Genomic DNA, 20,519 nt, shown 5'->3' on the forward strand with positions numbered 1-20,519 from the left:
GAGAGACATAAAACCCCAAACACTTCATTAACAATGGAAGACACTTTATTATTATTTTTTAAAGCATCTCTCAACATTTCAACTCTTGGTAGAAATCAAATGCAAAACATCTGCATTTTTAAATTAGCATCTATTTATCTCGATCACAGCAACCTTATACAATTTAGATACACACCGAGGAGGAGCACGGTCACAGCATTTCCTATTCCAACCCATGAACACAGTGTTTCCGTGATGATAACCCACACTGGACTCCTCTTCCAGAACAAGTGGGTTATTCCTGCTTCCGTCTGCTGTGTCAGTTACGTGGCATCACGGTTGGTTAAGAGTTAGTGTAGTGCTAGAGCAGTCTGAAAATGGAAAACTGGGAAAGTCGGGACTGGGACAGGCACTGACATGTCCGAAATGTGAAAAGGAAGAACAACATCAAAGATGGGTGCCCCCGAGTGGGAGGGCCTTAGTAATAAAGTTGGTTGAAACTCAGCTTCATATACACACGGAGTATCTACAAGTGACCCACTAGATATATATATTAAAAAGCCATAGGAGATTTTGAAAACCTTAAAATCTCTCAACTGAGTTGGAAGAACATCAGCAAATTCACAGTGGCCTCAGGATTCAGCCAGATGGAAATGTGCTCAGGAGCTGAATACCTCCTCCCATCAGAAAACCCACTGCAGGTCAATCCCCGTAACATTCTGTACATCACCAACACTTATGGCTAAAATATATTGTTAGTTCACACGGAAGCGGTTCTATTTTCAGATTCTTGCCCCGCTCCTCCTCTGTAACCCAAAAGGATAATCTGGGGTCAGTTAATTCACATACGGAGAGGCTCGGCTAAGAATCTCAGGAGGCGCCCATCTGCTGGGCGCACGCAGACTCCTGCCCACTTCTAGTGCAAAAAGGTCGCGTAGGTTACAGACGAGTCCTGGAAACAGGTGAAGAGGAGAGGACTGAGGTGGAGGGGTGGTGGGGATCCCAAACCCTCTTCCTTCTGAACTGAGACTCGAGGAGACTGCAGTGCAAGGTCCACTCAGCAAGCGGCGAAGACCAGGCTGGAGGTCCACAGGGCGAGGTTCCCGACTCGTCACTGGTGGTCAGAGTCTGCGGGCGCAGAGACCTCTCAGCCCGGACGAGCCCCCCGAGGTGCACACTGGAGGTAGGTGTTGAGATTGGTTGCAGGGAAGACAGCGGCTCTCCACGAGCCCAGGGGACATCGTCTCTGTTCCTCCTCCGCGCCCACACGCTCCACTCAACCTTCCGGCTGCGGCGAGCGGAGGCAGCAAGGTGGAAGGGCATGAGCCCCTCCCCTGGAAGACTAAAGAACCTGGGGCATCTTTATAAATAGCTACATCGGTAATGTTTTCACCACTTTGAAACACACGGCAAGTTGAATATTTATTTAAAAATAAATCTCAAAAATATCTATGTACAGTACAGGAAGAGAAGGATGTGCAAATGACAGAAGGTGGGGGGCCGGGGGTCAGTGCCGTGGTGGAAGGTCCACACTGCAGAGCGTGAGGGCCAAGTTCACAGACCCCACAGCTGCGCTGAGCTGTGGAGGCAACAGCATGACATTCAGTGAATCCTGGGCTCGGGTCACCGTTGATGCGTAGAGGCAGGGAAGGCAGGCGGGGGATGCCGGCGGGGGTCCCGGTGTTTGGGGACGGTGACGGAGGGATGAGCCAGTGGAGGAGGCCCGGTGTGGCAGGAGGGCTCATTTCACAAGCCAACAGGCCTCTAGCTCACCGCTCCAGGTGGCCATCTGGAAGCAACCCGGGGGGGCCCTTCCCAATCCAAGTTGGCTTGCCGTGGGAGTGAGTGGTCGGCAAGAGTCCCAAAGATAGAAACCATCTTGAAGAAACAAACCCCCCCCCCACTACCAAAACAAAAAACAAAAAAAAACAGGAACAGGGAGTGGAGAGATTAGCAAAAAGGAATCCCAACAGAAGCGCCACCCTCTCTCCTGCCAGAGGACAAAGCAGCCACCAGTTGAAATAATCTGAGTCCGTAAGGGAACTCCCACATGGGGTGGCCGGCCCCAGGATCCCCCAACACCCGCGTGGTCAAGGGCAGGGCTCTGCTTCTGAGATCTTTGCCTTAACACTGCTTCCCCGTGACACCAGAAAGGTCGGAGGTGTAGCCCTTGGAGCAGGGAGGTGAGGGGTGGCGTCTATCTGTACACGAGATGGGAGAACTGGGTGGACTTGTAGTTCAGCTGGTTGTTGGGCATGAACTTGTGCAGCTCGCTCTTTTTGCAGCAGGGGTCGTAATGGTAGGCGCTGAGGCAGGCGTCACATGAGACTTTGGAACATTGCGTGCAGGTGTTGGCGGCCCCCGGGCGGTTGCAAAAGCCACAGCGGGAGGTGGCGGCCACGGCGGAGGGCGGCTTGGACTTGGAGTGGAGGTGCGGCGGCCGCTCGAGGCCCTGAGTCTGGCCCGCGTACTTCTCCCGCAAGGCGGCCCCGTGGGCTAGGCTGTCGTGGCCGGAGGCCTTGCCGGGGAAGGCGCTGGGCTTGGCGGCCGGGGAGCAGGCCAGCAGGCTGTCGCAGCGCTGGCAGAGGGCGGCACTGCAGGACAGGCCGCAGTTCTGGCACTTGGAGAGGGCGGACTCTTTGGCGGGGGTCGAGCGCTTGTGGTAGCCGGGGTGGGCGTCGTTTCTCAGCAGCCAGACGTCGGGCCGCAGGGCATCCTGCCTCCGGTAGGCGGCCCGGGGCTCCGCGTCCGTGTACAGATCCACGTCGTCCGAGCCGGGCAGATAGGGGCCGCGGAGCAGGCCGAGCCCGTTGCTGGGCGCAGGGGCCGGCAGGTCGTCGGCGCCGCCGTGCGGGGAGCCGGCCACGGTCAGGAGCGAGGGTGGCGGCCGGATGATCTCGTCCTTGAGCTCGTCCCCCGGCTCGGCGGCCGCCGGCTCCTTCCGCAGGCTCAGCGAGGTCTTCAGGGGAGGCTTCCGGCTCTCCCAGTAGCTGTCGTAGGTGTCCACCGACCGCGAGGGCTTGGTCACACGGGGCTTGTAGTAGTCCTTGGCCGCCCGCTCGCTGGCCGACTTCTGCAGCACCACGCGCGCCATCGAGGCCGACAGCGGCTCGCGGGCCTCGGCGCGCCGCCGCAGGGCCTCCGCGCACCCCCGCGCGTCCTCCACGCTGCCCCGGCGCTCGCTCACCACGTCCAGCTCCGTGTAGCCCTTGTCCTTGACCTGCGAGTGGATCTCCAGCATCTGCTCGCACTCCACCTTGGCCAGAAAGAGTTCGAAGGAGACCATCTTCACTTGCAACGTCTCGACCAGCTCTTTGAGCCTGTAGGCGGTCCCCAGCTCAGGCATGTAGCCCATGTAGCTCAGGATGGCTCGGATGTCCTCCTCCAGTAACGTCGACTTGACGTAGTACACGAAGGGGCCCGTGTAGGTCTAGGGGAAGGGAGGGCAGAGGAGCAGAGCTGGGTTCTTCTCTCCCAGACACACCGCGGAGACTGTACCCGGGCGGGCTGCACCCAGTCTGCACACGGGCAGGTGGGGAGCGGGGTTCGGGGCCATCTCAGGGCGGCAGGTAGAGGCTACTGCTCCCCAACAACTCAGCGCAAGGGTCTGAGGGAAATGACCCCGGGGGGGCAGGGAGCAAAGCCACTGGCCTTCCACATGGGCTGCAAGGGCCCTGTTCCTTGGGGAGGTGCAGGGCAAACACTGATGGAGAAAGGGAATCGGGTCAGAGGCAGAAACACCCAGGAGCAATGCGAGTACCCTTTCTGGTATTTCCGTGAGACTTAGCCTGACCCGGGGAACTCTCCTGAGCCACCACCACCTTTGAAATGATTCAGAACTCTCGGTCTCCAGTTCCTCCTCCCCCCTCATCCCTGTTTCCCTCGCCCGCAGCAGCCTCCTCCAGGCCTCCACGCTGTCTACCTCCCATACAACCGCCAGGAGTCGTCTTCTCCAGTGGAAACTGGATCCTGGCCCTGCCAGTTTCCCAGCCCCCTTAGAATAATTTCCAGCCCCTGCCCCGGGTTCCAAGGCCCTGCATAACTGGGTGCTGCCCACCTTTCCAACCTCACGGTTTCAGATGTGAGCTGCCAGGGGCGGGCAACCAGTGAAGAGAAGGCACTATGCAGGGAGGCCAGGTGGCAGCAGGGAAGCCAGGAGGGCCCAAGCAGAGGAAGGAGATTACACGGGCACAAACCCTCTTCCCAAGATGGACAGGAAGGCGCAAGAGGGGAGAGCAGCATGCAGAGCCCATCCCCAGACCTTACCTTGATGCTTCTGAACTCCTTCTTCCAGGGGCAGAGGAAGAGGTTGATGCCCATCGTCTCGAGCACGCTGAAGGCGCAGCGCAGGGCCCGCAGGCTGGAGGAACGGAGCGAGCGCAGGGAGCTCTCCACCACCTCATAGAACTGGATCAGCCGGAATCGATAACAGGGGTCCACCTTGTGCAGGCTGAGCAGGGTGGAGGCTGCCGCCCGCAGGGACTCATCACTGCTGGGGGTGGCGTCCCCTTGGCTCTCGTGGAACTGCACGTACTTCCGGAACAAGTCATCCTTGTATTTTGCATCCATTGAACTGGGCTTCCCCATCTAATCCGATCCAGGGACGGGGGCTACCTTATCTCCTCCATGGCTTCTGGCTTAGAGGCAGGGACATTGCCAGAAGCATCAACATGCTGCCTGCCTGGACCCGCAGAACGCTCTGGAAGGGGAAGACCGAGAAGCACGTCATTCCTCGAAATGAAAGGAAAAGGCTAGTGAGGCTGAAGCAGAGAGAGGAGGAGGGTCACAGGACACAAGGCTGCCCATACAGCAGGATCCCAGCCTCAGGTCTCAACGAGTCAGACATTTCATTCCAAGATCCCCGTGCAGCCCCTGAAGGGTTCAAAGCAAGGGGGACAGGTACATGATCACACCTGTAATCATTTTTTTTTTTAAAGGCTACTTTGGCTGCCGACCCTTGGAGAGTCCCTTGATCTGCCTTGGTTTTTCTGTGGGGCGGGGGTTTTGGCCATGCCCTGTCTTCTGGGATATTAGTTCCCCAACGAGGGGTTGAACCTGTGCCCCCTGAAGTGGAGGCATAAGTCCTAACCACAGGACCACGAGGGAATCCCACCCCACCTTTGTTTTTTACGGTTCTCTCTTGGGAGAGGACAAAACCTTCTAAGCTGGACACACAGGATTCACACACTCTTGCCGTCTCCCTGGCCACTTGTTAGTAGAGCAGGCACAGATCCATCAGTATTCTTGGCGCTACGATGCTGCAGCAATCGGTATTCATCAAGGGATACTGCCAGGGCCAGGGGAGGCAACACAGCCCATAGGGGTTACAGACAGATTTCAAAGCTGGACTGCCTGGGTGTGAACCCTGGATCTGCTTCTCCAGGTTACTTGGGCCAAGTACTCAATTCAGTTTTCTCATCTGAAAAAGGGGGTTAATAATTCTTACAGTCCAGAGCTGGTAGAAGGATTCTCTGCAGTCTGTACAGAAAGCTCTTCAGGGACTTCCCCGTGTCCAGTGGTAAAGAACCTGCCCTCCAATGCAGGGGGTGAGGGTTCCATCCCTGGTCAGGGAACTGCGACCCCAGACGCCTTGGGGTAACTAGGGAAGCCTGAACACTGCCACAAAGAGCCCGCAGACTACAACGAAGCCCCAGTACAGCCAAGGGAAGGAAAGGAAAAGAACGCTCTCCAGAATGCCAGCTCAGAGTAGGCTCACGAGGCACACAAGCAGGCGCTCCCAGTGTCAGAAGGTGCGACACCTGCCAAGCGCTCTCCGGAGGTGAGATCAGTGAGGCAGGTATCTCCCGCTGGGGTGGACGTGTGCTTCCACACTCACCTGGCCTGCATTTCCTGCCCACACGCTCCATGGGTGCAGACTGTGACCAAGTGACTCGGGAAAGGTCACCGTGCCAGGGCAGGGCACACGCTTCATAAAAGCCTGCCGCTGCCTTGAGTGAGTGTGTGGGGGGAGGGGGAGGGTCCTGTTGGCTGTGGGAGATGTGTGTGTGTCGGGGCGGGGGGGGGCTCCTGTGGACTGTGGGAGATGGTGCGGGACCGAAAACAAGCTGCGGTGGAATGGATGGACCTGCACAGTCCTCCAGCAGCTCTGAGTCTGGCTCAGAAGTCCTAAGTGCCCATGAGCCTGGTGACGATTAGGAAGTCCATAAAATCACACAGGCGGCAATGAGATACTCCTCTGGCTTCTCCAGTTTTGGGGAGATGCCCGGTGGGTAAGACATGCAGGAGAATTAGGGACACAGAGAGGCCACCTTCTCCCACCCACTGCCCTGCCAAGGAAGCCCAAGGCTCAGACCTGAGCAGCACACAGGTGAGCAGTGCCACTTGGGATCAGATTCTCCCTCCTGCCCAAGGTCGCTGTGGCCCTCAGAACAGCCATCCCTGTCCTTTGAGGTCCACCCACACAGACCCTTCTGCCTGCTTCTCAAACACATCAAGCCCATTTTGATCTCAGGACCTCTGCACACGTTGTTCCTTCTGCATGTTCTTCCTCTGGTCCCTCCTGTCGCCGGCTCACTTTCATCATTCAGGTCTCAACTCAATCATCACTCCTCTGAGGCTCTCCCTGACCACCCCAGCTCAGTAAATCGCACCTGCCTGGCCCTTGTCATCCCATTCTCCTGGGGTAATCACCATCTGAAATCATCAACTTTGGGCATCCCCGGCGGTCCAGTGGTTAAGACTCCACAGTCCCACTGCAGGGGGCATGGGTTCAGTCCCTAGTGGGGTAAGTTCTGCATGTCACTGGGTGTGGCCAAAAAAAATACTCTGGGAAATTTTCAACTTTATTCATTTACTATCTTCTGTCTGTTTCCCCTCAATATCCAGTAAGCAGTCAACCCTGCAAAGGCAAGGACAATGTCTATTTTGTTCACCATGATGCCTAATAGCACCTGGCACACAGTAGGTATTTGATAAAACAGGCAAAATGCACGATGCTAAGCACGTCAGCATTCACCACGCTCGCGTTTCTCATTTAGCTCTCCTTAGAATTCTGGAAGGCCAGCGGGAGCGGGAAGAAAGCGAGGCTCCATGACATGATCTGCCATGGGCTTATGTAAGCTCAGGGTTAGGAAAAGGTGGACCCCAGGTTCCAAGCCTGGCCTGAGGACTGGAAAGCTGTGTTCCTCCCGCCACCCCATGCTCCCTGAGCTCAGCAATATGCAGGCCTCAGCGGTGCCAGGCCCCAGGCTGGTGCAGTGAGGGGGACAGGGCGTAGGCAGGGGACAGGAGGGCACAGCGGCTGAGAAGACAGAGCTCTGCCCTGAATTCTAGCTGAACAGGCTTACCGCTCAGTATCAAAGTATGTGTGTTCACTTTAAAAATAAAACTGCATTGCAACCTGAGAGAAGACATCACTGTCCTTGCTAAAAAAAACCCATATGCATTTACCATTTTTTTTTTATTTATCCAAAAGAAGCTTCCATCCGGCCTCTGGCCCCAGGGACTGTTTTTTAGTACATCTGAGAACAATTTAGACAGAGCGACATCAAGCCTCTGAAATACTGCTATGATTTTTCTCCAAAGAAGTCAGGCTTGAGCCAATAGAGACTGACTTTTTTTTTACAAAAACAGAGTCAGCCACCCTCAAGCTCAGCTCTGCGTCTGCTCAGTGCTGTAACCATACCACAGTCCCCACCCTTGTTTGTGGCTGGCAAATAGACAAGCAAAAGGGCTGCAAACAGCCCGGCTGGTATTCAAAGTCCTAAAGCCAAGGGCGGGAAACACATCTAAGGGGAATCTTGAGCCATCCTCCACTGGTGAGGAAACAGGTGAAAGAAAATGCTACAAGATCCTTGAGGAAAGGTAAGAAGGAAGGGAACAACTGTCGTGGTCCTACTGTGCGCTAGGCCTTGGGCTTTCCACTTTAACTGCATCATCCAGTTTAATCCTCACAGTTCTACGAGGAGAGAAACCAAGGCTCTACCATTAAACAACCTGCTCAACAGAGCCTGAAAAGGTCAGAGCTGGAATTTGAACCTGGGGTGGCCGGCACCATGGCCTGGGATCTTCCTCCTTTACTTCACTCATTTATGGTTACCATGAGTACCATTCACCAAGGGATTAGCACAGAAGGGCCCTCTGCTAAGTGCCCCATGAAAATCAACAAAATCCACTCGACAACCCCAAGGTTAAACAAGAAAAAACTGAGGCTCAGAGGGGCCAACTGGAGGAGGGAATGGCAACCCGCTCTGGTAGTCCCACAGCCACGGAGAATCCCACAGCCAGAGGAGCCTGGTGGGCCACAGGTGATGGGCTCACAAAGACTCTGACACAACCAAGCGACTCGGTGTGCATGCGCAGAGGGGCCGAGTCACTCACCCTAAGCCATAAGGAGAGGGAGAAGGGGCTCGGGGATCTGAACCCGGGTCTGATGCCAAAACCCTGACTCAAGCTCTGAGCTGCGCTGCTCTCAGGCACAGCTGTCCAGCTGCTGGATAGCTCTTCTCAGAAGGGCTTGATGAAGGCAGACGCCCTGTGGCAGGGCCAGCACAGCTGAGTTCTAAAAATTTCGGTGGCAGCAAGACTCCCATCTTCTCACACGGAGCGGGACTGGAAGAGCACAGATCTCTCTATGACGTAAGCTCAAGGGCTGAGAGGGGAGGCTGACCAGCGCCCGGCCAGTGGTAAAGCAGCTGACATCATCCCTCCTGAATTCATTTTCTGAGAATACAGGCTGCATTGTAGCTGGTCATAGCTGGTGTCTCTTCTGAGCACAGAGCCAGCAATTTATTCCTAGCACTCTGCAAGAACAACAAAAAACACGCTCTGTGCAAAAACAGCGTGGTTACAGAATACCAAGACAGCGCAGTGACAGAAGCCGTTAATTTCTCCAAGCAACCCAAGGACTGGAATGCCAAGACATGCCAGGCTGGCGGAAGAATAAAAAAAAAAAGCATGGTACCATGAACATCCCTAACAGAATCGGTGGGTGTCCAGAGCCAAGAGACCTGGTCAGCACCTTCCTGCACCCACAATCTGGGCCCCCCTTTGAAGAGAGATATTGCAGTCGGGGGCGGGGGGCAGGGGGGTGGTGGCATTTTAATTATTTTTTAAACATCTCAGAGGAAAGCTGGCTCTGTTTAAAACCTTACTGAACGGAACTGAAATGATTCTGGATAGCAAAGCATGAGCTTGGCTTTACCTCAGCTGGCCCATTCAAGCAGAAACATTCCCCAAGCAGCATCTGAAGGCTTCCTCCTCCCTGCACAGGCAGAAGCTATTTTGGGCCCGGCACTGCCCCAGTCCACAGGTTTACAGATCCCTGGTCTAGCTTCAGGCCACTCAGAGTTCCCTGGGCCTCCAAACAGCAGCAAGGGGAGTGCCCATCAACCCCCTCCACCTCTGCACCCCACTCCTTGGCACTCATCCCCAAGCCCCTGAGACACATCCTAGGCACCTTCCACTGGCAGTGAAAACACCAGAGGGTCCCCACACCCCAACCCAATCCCAGAGAGATTCAGAAAGAGGGCTTCCTGACCTCTGAAAATAGCCTCAGCCGATGCTGAAATTGGGCTTCCCCAGTGGCAGCTGCGGCTGGCAGAGGGGCTCTGGAGCAAGCAGGCTCCCCTCCCCGCAGCACACAGAAGCTGGCAACTGCTATTCCCAGTCTGGTAATTCCTACAGCCTCTAAGCGCCACATCAGTTGTGCAAAACACCCTAGTCCCAGTCTCGGGCCCTCCCCAGGGACTGTGGCCGAATCGACAGCAGCTGTCATTTATTGGCGGGGGGTGGGGGGTGGGGGGGGTGGCTTCCCTGGTGGCTCAGACGGTAAAACATCGACCTGCAACGCAGCAGACCCGGCTTCCATCCCTGAGCTGCGAAGATCCACTGGAGGAGGGCATGGCAACCCACTCCAGTATCCTTGCCTGGAGAATCCTATGGACAGAGGAGCCTGGCGGGGCTATAGTCCTGTGGGGTCGCAAAGAGTCGGACACGACTGAAGCGACTGAGCACGCACGCATCATTTATTGGATGCCTGCTGTATGCCAGAGGCTGTGCTTCCTATGCATCTCCTTTTATCCCCACCCCGGCCCCGAGCAGACAGGTTCACTCCCCATTGAACTAACCAGCCAACTGAGACTCAGACGATGGAGTGACTTGTCCAAGGTCACAGAGTGAGTACAAACCCCGGTCTGCCACCGGAGCCCGGGCTGAGGACCAACTGCGCGGTAACTGCCTGCGGCTGGAATCGGGGTGTTCTGCTGCCGCGTTAGTCGCCGAACATGGGGTGCTCCTCCTGAGCTGCCCTGAGCCTCCCACCGCCGGTCCCCAGGAGGCTGCGAGGCAGCCCTCGGGGGGGAGCGGGTATCCTGAGGAGCAGCCGGGCCCCCGGAGTGCCGGAAAGGCGGGCTCGCCCATCGCCCCCTCGCCGGCCGCGAAGGGACCCCGCTCCCGGGCCGGCCGAGCCCCGCTGAATCGGGCGCCCCCTCCGCCCAGGGAAGCCCCAGACGCCGTTTCCGCCCGCGGCCGAACCGCCCTTACCCCGGCACCGCCGCCGAGGACGCCCCGGCCGAGGTGAGTAGGAAGCAGCCGCGGCCGCCGCCGGAGCCGGGCCCGGATGGGCGCTCGGAGCTCCGGCCGGCTGCGGGAGACCGAGACCAGTACCCTGGGGCCGCGGCGACCCGGAAGCACTCAGTCCGGAAGTGACGTCTCGGAGGCGGGCCCAAAGGGAGGCCAGGCCGCGGCTGCGCGCTGGGCCGGGGAGAGGCCGACGCTCGCCGGAGGCGGAGAAGAAGCCGGAGGCAGAAGGGTGAGCGAGAAGCGGCGGCGTCTCACTTCGGAGCCTAAAGGCCTGCCGCCGCAGGGCTGGGGCTGGGACCCGGAAATAAACGGGCCGGAAGTGACGCATGCCCTGGGTCCCAGGATGGCGGCTGGCCGGGTTGTCATGGGAACCTGGCTGGAGCCCAGAGGTGGTAACTTGGATCTGTGAGCTCGGATGGAGAGATTCGCGGCTTCCACCTCCCGGTCTTCCCCATTATCCATGCGATCTGACCATGAGCTCTCGACCGCGCCTGAGAAGAAGCTGACAGTTGGATCCCTCACCCCCATTTTACAGGTAGAAATACCAAGGCTTAAAAAAAGCAAATAAGATGCCCAGTGTCACGTGAGACTGAATCCAGCCTTGAGGGGAATGGCGATGTTACAGGCTGTGTCTAAGAGCGAGGGTTCCCGTTTTGCCTTACCACTTACTAGCAACATAACCTTGGAATAGTTACTTAACTTCTCTGAGCCTCGGCTTTTTCACCTATAAATGCAATAATAATATACCGCCTTCTGGGATTCAAGTGAGTATGGAAGCCACTTACTAAAGTTATTAAAATAGTTGCATTCAGTTCAGTTGCTCAGTCGTGTCCGACTCTTTGCGACCCCATGGACTGCAGTACGTCAGAGTTCTCTGTCCTTCACTATCTCCTGGAGTTTGCTCAAATTCATGTCCGCTGAGGCGGTGATATCATCTAACCGTCTCATCCTCTGTCCTCTCCTTCTTCAATCCTTTCTTCTCCGCCTTCAGTCTTTCCCATCATCAGGGTCTTTTCCAGTGAGTCAGTTCTTCGCATCAGGTGGCCAAAGTTTGGAGCTTCAGCTTCAGCATCAGTCCTTCCAGTGAATATTCAGGTCTGGTTTCCTTTAGGATGGACTGGTTGGATCTCCTTGCCAGTCCAAGGGACTCTCAAGAGTCTTCTCCAACACCACAGTAGTTGCATTAGTGTAATAATCTAAATACACTGTTTTAAAAATCTGGTTAAGTTGGTAATTCCTTGGTGGTCCAGTGTTTAGGTGTCCATGCTTTCTGCTGAGCGACTGCGTCCAATGCCTGGTAAGGAACTTAAGATCCTGCAAGCTGCATGGCATGGCCAAAAAATAAATAAATAATAAAATATAAAATAAAATCTGGGTAAGTCAAAGGAAATGACTTTTCTCAGCCCTCAACTTCCCTGAATGGAAACCAGCATTGAGGAAGACCCAGCCAAATACTGTCTCCTTGATTTGTCACTTCACCAGACTCCTGCAGTGTAGACTACACTGGCGTTAATTCTGGTGGCTTGTCACACTTCACTTCATGGATTTGTCTTCCACCCATCATGTTGATGGTTTTCCCAGAGGTGGCTAGTGGTAAAGAACCCACCTACCAGTACAGTGAGACTTAGGAGACTCGGATTTGATCCCTGTGTCGGGAAGATCCCCTGGAAGAGGAAATGGCATCCACTCAGTATTCTTGCCTGGAGAATCCCATGGATGGAGGAGCCTGGTGGGCTACAACCCATAGAGTTGCAAGGAATCAGACAGCTGAAGCTACTTAGCATACACACACACACACACCATGTTAACTGTGAACTTTGCTTTTGTGGTTCATCACTCACTGAACCCTTGGTGCTTGCAAAGTGTCCAGCACATACTCAAGACTTTGTTGAACACATTTACCATTGAACCACTCATTCTATCTCTCTAACTCGCCCCAGATATTTATTGAAGACTCAGGGCCCACAACATGCCAAATTCTCTTTCTCCAACATGGTCTTGGCTCTCTGTACCTACCATATTCTTTGACCACTTTGGCCTCTATGCCTGTATATGCTGTTCACTGGGTATGAATGTTCTTCCTTTCTTCCCTTCCTTGTTTTCTTGACTTCCAGCCCCAACTGAGTCCTCATATCCTTTCTGAAGCTTTCTCTGATTTCTCCAGGCAAAACCTTCCCCTGGTTTCCCACCCCACAACAACATCTTTCATAATTAAAAAAGTTAAAAAAAAATTTTTTGGCCATGACATGTGCCACGTGGGATCTTAGTTCCCCAACCAGGGATAGAACCCTTGCCCTCTACATTGGAAGTGTAGAGTCCTAGCCACTGGATTGCCAGGGATATCCCGTCTTTCATAATATCTGTGTTTCCCATGAGCTCTGCACATGTCTGATCAGGAGCTGTCCAACAGGTGTTGCTTGAGTGTGGGATTCCCTCTCTAGGTCTTGGTGTCCCCAGCTAAAGTCAGTGGGTCTTGTCTCAGGAGTCAGTGACATGGTGCCTGGAGAGCATTTGGAGAACCAACAACCTGCTATTCAAAGAGCAGCAATTACTGTATTTATCTGTTGCTGTCTGAGCATCGATTTAGATCTTTGTGTACTTCTGCTGTTACCAGCTCGTGTTTAAGCTCCTGTGTTAATCACTCCTAAGGTGATGGTGTTTATAGGAACTCCAGCTGAGAAAAACTGTCCCACCCAAACTCCGCCTTTGCAACAACTCAAAACTGTACTTTGGAAACCATTACAAGAGTGCATGAGGCTGTTAATAAGTCCCTTCCAGCTCTGTGGTTTTGTGACAGCCAAAAAGAAAACAAAAGTTTTAAGAAGGCTTTACTGGTAGGAAACCCTGGTCACTGATTCTTGTGACATTTTGTATCAGAAAAATACCAAAATCTCTGAAGGGAGACATTTCTCATCTTGAAAACAGGGCTGGAGGCCTGAGATTTTTCTGCTTGGTGACGTGTAATCACAGGAGCATCCTTTGCAGATTTTATTACATAATGGTTAGCAGATTATGTAACAGTCATGTGACAGTGATCAGGCACCTCTGCATTCTAAAAGCCAGCAACATGAACCATCTACCTACTTCTTTCTATTTTTTAGCGTATTTTTTTTCATCACAAAAGTGCTGTATGAATTCTAATGACATAGGCATGTGTAGAACAAAAAATGAAAAAGAAAAGCAAGCCTATGACCCACCACTTTGATTTTCTGGAATCTACCAGAGAAAAAGCAGAAGTGTACAAAAAGACCTGTTGCATTATTCTTTGTAATGCAAAAACAAAACCCAGAAACTTTCTAAATGCCCATCAATAGGGGAATGGTGTAGCCATACTAATGACTACTATCTATCACTTTAAAAGGATGATGTAACCCTACATTACTCTGCAAGATATATTTTGGAAGGAAAAAAGAGAGCAATACCCTGAAATGCAAAACACAATATCAACCAACACTATATATATTTTCTAAGGGTGCGTATGTATGAAGCCAACTGGGGACAATAATGCAAATAAAGATCATGTTTTTCAAATCAGTCTACAGATACAAATTATATGATTTTTATTAATATCCTTCTCCCCTAGAAGTCAGTTAACTCTCTGAGGACAAAACTACTATGTCTGTTTTGCTTACAATTATATTACTACTCCATGCCACGCTGCACCCATCAGAGAGGTCAACAGCAATTGTTTTTAACCAAAATTTTCATCGAATGCCTACAATGTGCCAGGACTGATGTTAGATTTAAGGACATAGACAGACCCAAGAAAGACAGATACAGTGCTTGCCCTCAAAGAGTGTACCGTCTCCTTACCAGAAAGAGAAGATTAATAAGTTAGGAGTAAAGAAAGAAAGAAGGTGAACTCGCTCAGTTGTGTCTGACTCTTTGCGACCGCATGGACTGTAGCCTACCATGCTCCTCTGTCCATGAGATTTTCCAGGCAAGAGTACTGGAGTGGCATTTCTGAACTGAACACCAATGATTCAGGACAGAAGGTGATGAATGTTGTGAGAAGGACAAAGAGCTTAGAGAATGGAGAAGTGACGTCTGAGATGGCACACGGGACAGCCCCAAGGAGGAGGTGGCATTTGCATGGGCTCTGGACATGTAAGGGTATCCAGCTTTCCTTCCAGCTGGAGGGAAAAAAGAAGCCAAAAGTGAGGACTGGGTACTGAAACTCCACTGCCTACAAATATACACAGTGGGTGTAACTAGCTTCTAGAGTACTACCATCTCATCTACGTAGCGCCAGAAGTTAGAAGAACCGTAATACAACCAAGTACCTGGCCCGCAGTAGGCGTGCAATAAATACTTCAGTGAGAAAACAAATGTTGAACCCCTACCATCTGCCAGCTGATTATCACCAGTTTCCCAGCTGATCATGATCAGGCATTCAGGTTTCTGAAGAGAAGCTAGAGGTCCAGCTTTCTAAGTGAAATTTCTCAATTATAAACACCGTATGTAAACATACTTCCTAGGGACTTCCCTGGTGGGCCAGTGGTTAAGAACAGAATCTGCCTGCCAATGCAGGGACTACGGGGTCCGATCCCTGGTATGGAAGGATTCCACGTGGCACCGGGCAACTGAGCCCATTCGCCACAACTGCTGAAGCTTGCACGCCCTAGGGCCTGTGCTCCACAACAAGAAACCACAGCAGGCAGAAGCTTGAGGATCGCCATTACAGAGTAGCCCCCACTTGCTGTAACTAGAGAAAGCCCACACAACAGGGAAGACCCAGCACGGTCAAAAATATTTAAATTTATTTAGGAAAAAAAAAATATATATATATATATATATATATATATATACACTTCCTGGTTCTGCCAACAAAGGGAGCCTATGAGAAATGACACCACTGTAAAAAAAAAAAAAAAGGAATTCCCTGGAGTTTGACTGGTTAGGACTCCGTGCTTCCACTTCAGGAGCACAGGTCTGATCCCTGGTCGGGGCACTAAGATCCCGCATGCCAAGTGGTGCAGCCAAAAAGAAATCAAACAAAAAGTGAAAACAACCCAAGTGAAAGTGAGCGTTAGTCGCTAAGTGTGTCTGACTCTTTGCAACCACATGGGCTAGCCCGCCAGGCTCCTCTGTCCATGGAATTCTCCAGGCAAGAATACTGGAGTGGGTAGCCATTTCCTTCACCAGGGGATCTTCCCGACCCAGGATCGAACCCGGTTTCCCACACTCCTGGCAGATTCTTTCCAGTCTGAGCCACTAGGGAGGCCCCAAGTGTCTATCAACGTATGAGTGGATATACAAAATGTGGTATTTCTACACAATGGAATATTATTCAGCCATTAAAAAGGAATGAAGTTCTGATGAATGCTACATCATGAATTAACCTTGAAAACATTGTGCTAAGTGAAAGAAGTTAAGTCACAAAAGGACAAACACTGTGTGATTCCACTTACCAGAAATGCCTATTATAGGCAAATTCAAAGAGACAGAAAGTAGACTAGACGTCCCCAGGGGCAACCATAATATCCATTTTTCAGTTACAGTCATGATTAGATCTTGCTAGATTGACGTTGTTTGTGCTTCATTACATGGCTTGATAGAATACAAATTGCAAAATGCTGTGCAAAAGCGGTGAGCTGTTGGAGTGACTGATGAACAGCAATATTCTGGGAGCAGCCTTTTTATGTAGTCATCCTCCTGTGTCTTTCCTTTTTATAGCTGAATCATTCACTGCCCAAATTCCACCACCTCTCAGGATACCTGACACAAAGAAGTTATTGGTTAAATAGACATTTACATGCCAGTGTTACTCATGTTAAAAGTCCTTTCAATCCAAGACTGTGTTCTTTTTTTTTTTTTTTTTCAGTATTTTTTTCCTTTTTGGTTTTTACTTCCATCCTAAGTTGTTGCTGTTCAGTTGCTCAGTCACGTCTGACTCTCTGCGACCCCATGGACTGCAATATGTCAGAGTTCCCTGTCCTTCACTGTCTCCTGGAGTTTGCTCAAATGCATGGCCATTGAGTTGGTGATGCCATCCAACCATCTCATCCTCTCTCATCTCCTTCTCTTCCTGCCTTCAATGTTTCCCAGCATCAGGGTCTTTTTCAATGAGTCAGTTCTTCGCATCAGATGGCCAAAGTATTGGAGCTTCAGCTTCAGCATCAGTCCTTCCACTGAATATTCAGGGTCGATTTCCTTTAGGATTGACTGCTTTGATCTCCTTGCAGTTCAAGGGACTCTCAAGAGTCTTCTCCAGCACCTCAGTTCAAAAGCATCAATTCTTTGGTGCTCAGCCTTCTTTATGGTCCAACTCTCACATCTATACATGACTACTGGAAACACTATAGTTTTGACTAGACAGACCTTTGTAGCAAAGTGATGTCTCTGCTTTTTAATACTCTATCTAGGTTTGTCGTGGCTTTTCTTCCAAGGAGCAAGTATTTTAAAATTTCATGGCTGCAGTCACCATCTGCAGTGATTTTGGAGCCCAAGAAAATAAAGTCTGTCACTGTTTCCATTTTTTTTCCCCATCTATTTGCCACGAGTAAGCTATAAGGGCGGAGAAGGCAATGGCACCCCACGCCAGTGCTCTTGCCTGGGAAAAAACATGGACGGAGGGGCCTGGTAAGCTGCAGTCCATGGGTTGCTAGGAGTCAGACATGACTGAGCGACTTCACTTTCACTTTTCACTTTCTTGTATCGGAGAAGGAAATGGCAACCCACTCCAGTGTTCTTGCCTGGAGAATCCCAGGGACGGGGGAGCCTGGTGGGCTGCCGTCTATGGGGTCGCACAGAGTCAGACACGACTGAAGCGATTTAGCAGCAGCAGCAGCAAGCTATAAGGGATAGGGGTAATCAACATTTAAGCAACTGGGAAGATTTAAGAACAAGGGAAGCCTTGTTCCACCTAGTTGGGCCAGGTGCGGCGAGACTGTGAGATACCCGTTTGCCCCCTAGTGGTGCAGGTGGGAATTCCTACAGCTTTCTATTAGCAATTTGGCAGTCTTGAAGAACTGCTGACATTGAGATGAAATTATCTACCCATAAGTGAAAGTGAAGTCACTCAGTCGTGTCCAACTCTTTGTGACCCCATGGACTGTAGCATACCAGGCTCCTCAGTCCGTGGAATTTTCCAGGCAAGAGTATTGTAGTGGGTTGCCATTTCCTTCTCCAAGGGATCTTCCCAACCCAGGCATTGAACCCAGGTATCCTGCATTGCAGGCAGACGCTTTACCGTCTGACCCACCAGGGAAGCCCAGATTAATAAATGTAGAAATGCATAATGGTGTAAATTCTACCTACTTTAGATAAGCATAGTAATAAATACATTTTATATGTGACCTGAGGTTGAGAGATAAGACTCTGAGGGTTACTTGATTTGAGGTCTAGGAACCATCTGTACTAGAGTCTCAGCTGGCTCAGTGGTAAAGAAGCCGCCTGCCAATGTAGGAGACACAAGAGACACGGGTTTGATCCCTGGGTCAGGAAGATCCCCTGGAGTAGGAAAATGACAACACACTCTAGTATTCTTGCCCAGAAAATCCCATGGACAGAGGAGCCTGGTGGACTACAGCCCATGGGCTCCTAAAGGGTCGGACACCAGTGAGCAACAACAACAGAAACACTGACTGGGGCGGGGTGTGGGGTGTAACGTAGGTTAATGGTGCGCAAAGTGCAGCCCCGACCAGCAGCACCTGCCCCAGCTGGAGAAAACGTTAGAAAGGCAGATCCTGGGGCCACGCTCTAGGTTTACTGACCGGCTGAATTCGAAACTCTGGGCGGCTGCCCCCCAGCAACTCTTATTTTCGGAATCCCCCCCAGGTGACTCCGATGCATACTAGACTTTGAGAGTGACTGGCAGTCCTTTTTGGTTGTTTTTTACTTTAAAAAATTTTTAGCCCCACCCTCGGCATATGGGCCTTTAGTTCCCCTTGATCCCGCTACATTGGAAGTTTAGCCACTGGATTGCCGGGGAAAATCCTGACTCCTGTGTTCCATCTGTGTTAAAAGGTGATTTAATACCTCTGTGCATTGATTTGCATGATTGTAAAATGCAAATTGGCTTCCCAGATAGCTTAGTGGTAAAGAATTCCCCTGCTGAGGCACGAGACACAGGAGATGCTGGTTCTATGCCTGGGTCAGGAAGATTCCCTGAAGGAGGAAATGGCAACCCACTCCAGTATTCTTGCCTGGGAATCCCATGGACAGAGGAGCCTGGTAGGCTACATACAGTCCATGGGGTCTCAGAGTTGGATGAGACTAAGCACACACAAAAAACGCAAACAGTAGAACCTGTCATAGCTTGCTGTGAGAATTCATGTAAAGTGCTTAGAATAATAAGCACCCCAAAGTTCACTATTAATATACTATTATTTCAGTCCTGTCCTCTTCTCTTTCATTGCTGTAGTTCAGTCACTCAGTCGATTCCGACTCTCTACGACCCCATGGACTGCAGACACACCAGGCTTCCCTGTCCTTCACCACCTCCCGGAGCTTGCTCAAATTCATGTCCATTGAGTCGGTGATGCCATCCAACCATCTCATCCCCAGTTGCCCCGTTCTCCTCCTGTCTTCAACTTTTCCCAGCATCAGAGGCTTTTCCAGTGAGTCAGCTCTTCACATCAGGTGGCCAAAGTATTGGAGCTTCAGCTTCAGCATCAGTCCTTCCACTGAATATTCAGGGTCGATTTCCTTCAGGATTGACTGGTTTGATCTCCTTGCTGTCCAAGGAACTCTCAAGAGTCTTCTCCAGCACCACAGTTTGAAAGCATCAATACTTTGGCCACTCAGCCTTCTTTATGCTCCAACTCTCACATCCATACATGACTACTGGAAAAACCATAGCTTTTACTATACAAACCTTTGTCAGCAAAATAATGTCTCTGCTTTTTAATACTCTGTCTAGTTTTGTAATAGCTGTTCCTCCAAGGAGTAAGCATCTTTTAAGTTCATGGCTGCAGTCACTGTCCTCAGTGATCTTGGAGCCCAGGAAAATAAGGTCTGTCATTGTTTCCATTTTTCCCCTTTTTGCCATGAAGTGATGGGACCAGATGCCACGATCTTCATTTTTTGAATGTGGAGTTTTAAGCTAGCTTTTTCACTCTCCTCTTTCACCTTCATCAGGAGATTCTTTAGTTCCTCTTTGCTTTCTGCCATTAGGGTGGTGTCATCTGCATATCTGAGGTTATTGATATTTCTCCTGGCAATATTGATTCCAGCTTGTGCTTCATCCAGCCCAGCATTTCACATGATGTACTCTGCATATGTTAAATAAGCAGAGTAACAATATACAGCCTTGACGTACTCCTTTCCCAATTTTGAACCAGTCCATTATTCCATACCCAGCTCTAACTCTATAGGTTTCTCAAGAGGCAGGTAAGGTATGTATGAGTTCGATTTCAAGAGCTCAAACGGGAGGTGCTCAGTGGATTTGAAGCCCAAGTCTGGGACTCCCCTGCCCTCACCACCCTCCCTGCTCACAGCACAGGGTCTGGCTGCAGTTACAAGGCCAAAACAAAAACTTATAAATACCTATAACACATCTCTGCCCCCACAGAGGCACCCCCATTCCTGAAGGGGAGACAGAGCACTTTTGGGCTGGGGAGATATCAGATGCACAGTGCCTGACATCGGAACAAGAAAAAGAAATGGTGAAATGGAAGCATTGGCTCTCTTGGGCTGCTGCCTACACACCAAGTTACTGGTTAGTGAAAAGATGGCCCACATGGCTAGTTAAAAATAATCCTCTTGCTGCCAGCAGGTCAAGCAGAATCAATCCAGAGGACTGGGGATGGGCCAGACGAGGCGCAAATTTGCATTCAGTTAACCTGGTTTAGCAAACTGATTTATTTGTCTTGTGCAGACTCCTTACTGTGAGGCCTCTGTGGCCTTACAGGGTAGAGTTTAATTGATCACTGACTTTCCTGGTTAAGAAAACCGCATAGACCTGTTAGTAAAGCCAGTCTTTAAAAAAAAAAAAGTAGCTTCTGTAATAACGGGCTGTATATGAGAGCCAACTGGGTACAGTGGGAAGTAAAGGA

General features: G+C 51.3%; 1 protein-coding gene across 3 annotated transcripts; it reads right to left on the minus strand.

Moving 5' to 3' along the window:
- Positions 1 to 23: 23 nt before the first annotated feature.
- On the minus strand, positions 24 to 10,640 carry SPATA2 (spermatogenesis associated 2). 3 transcript variants are annotated; one of them, XM_005214743.3, is made up of 4 exons: positions 10,483 to 10,640; positions 8,320 to 8,741; positions 4,246 to 4,678; positions 28 to 3,409 (listed from the first exon to the last, which is right to left on the minus strand). In XM_005214743.3, exons 3-4 carry the CDS (start codon positions 4,564 to 4,566, stop codon positions 2,177 to 2,179), a joined length of 1,554 nt encoding a protein of 517 aa, XP_005214800.1. In that variant the 5' UTR covers positions 4,567 to 4,678; positions 8,320 to 8,741; positions 10,483 to 10,640; the 3' UTR covers positions 28 to 2,176. The 3 variants fall into 3 exon arrangements, with proteins under 3 accessions (NP_001179609.1, XP_005214800.1, XP_005214801.1); NM_001192680.1 differs by lacking the exon at positions 8,320 to 8,741 and having other exon boundaries at positions 24 to 3,409; positions 10,483 to 10,532; XM_005214744.5 differs by lacking the exons at positions 8,320 to 8,741; positions 10,483 to 10,640 and adding an exon at positions 10,068 to 10,450.
- Positions 10,641 to 20,519: the final 9,879 nt, after the last annotated feature.

The sequence above is a fragment of the Bos taurus genome, chromosome 13 (assembly GCF_002263795.3).
Source record: "Bos taurus isolate L1 Dominette 01449 registration number 42190680 breed Hereford chromosome 13, ARS-UCD2.0, whole genome shotgun sequence".
Classification (NCBI taxonomy): Eukaryota; Metazoa; Chordata; class Mammalia; order Artiodactyla; family Bovidae; genus Bos; species Bos taurus.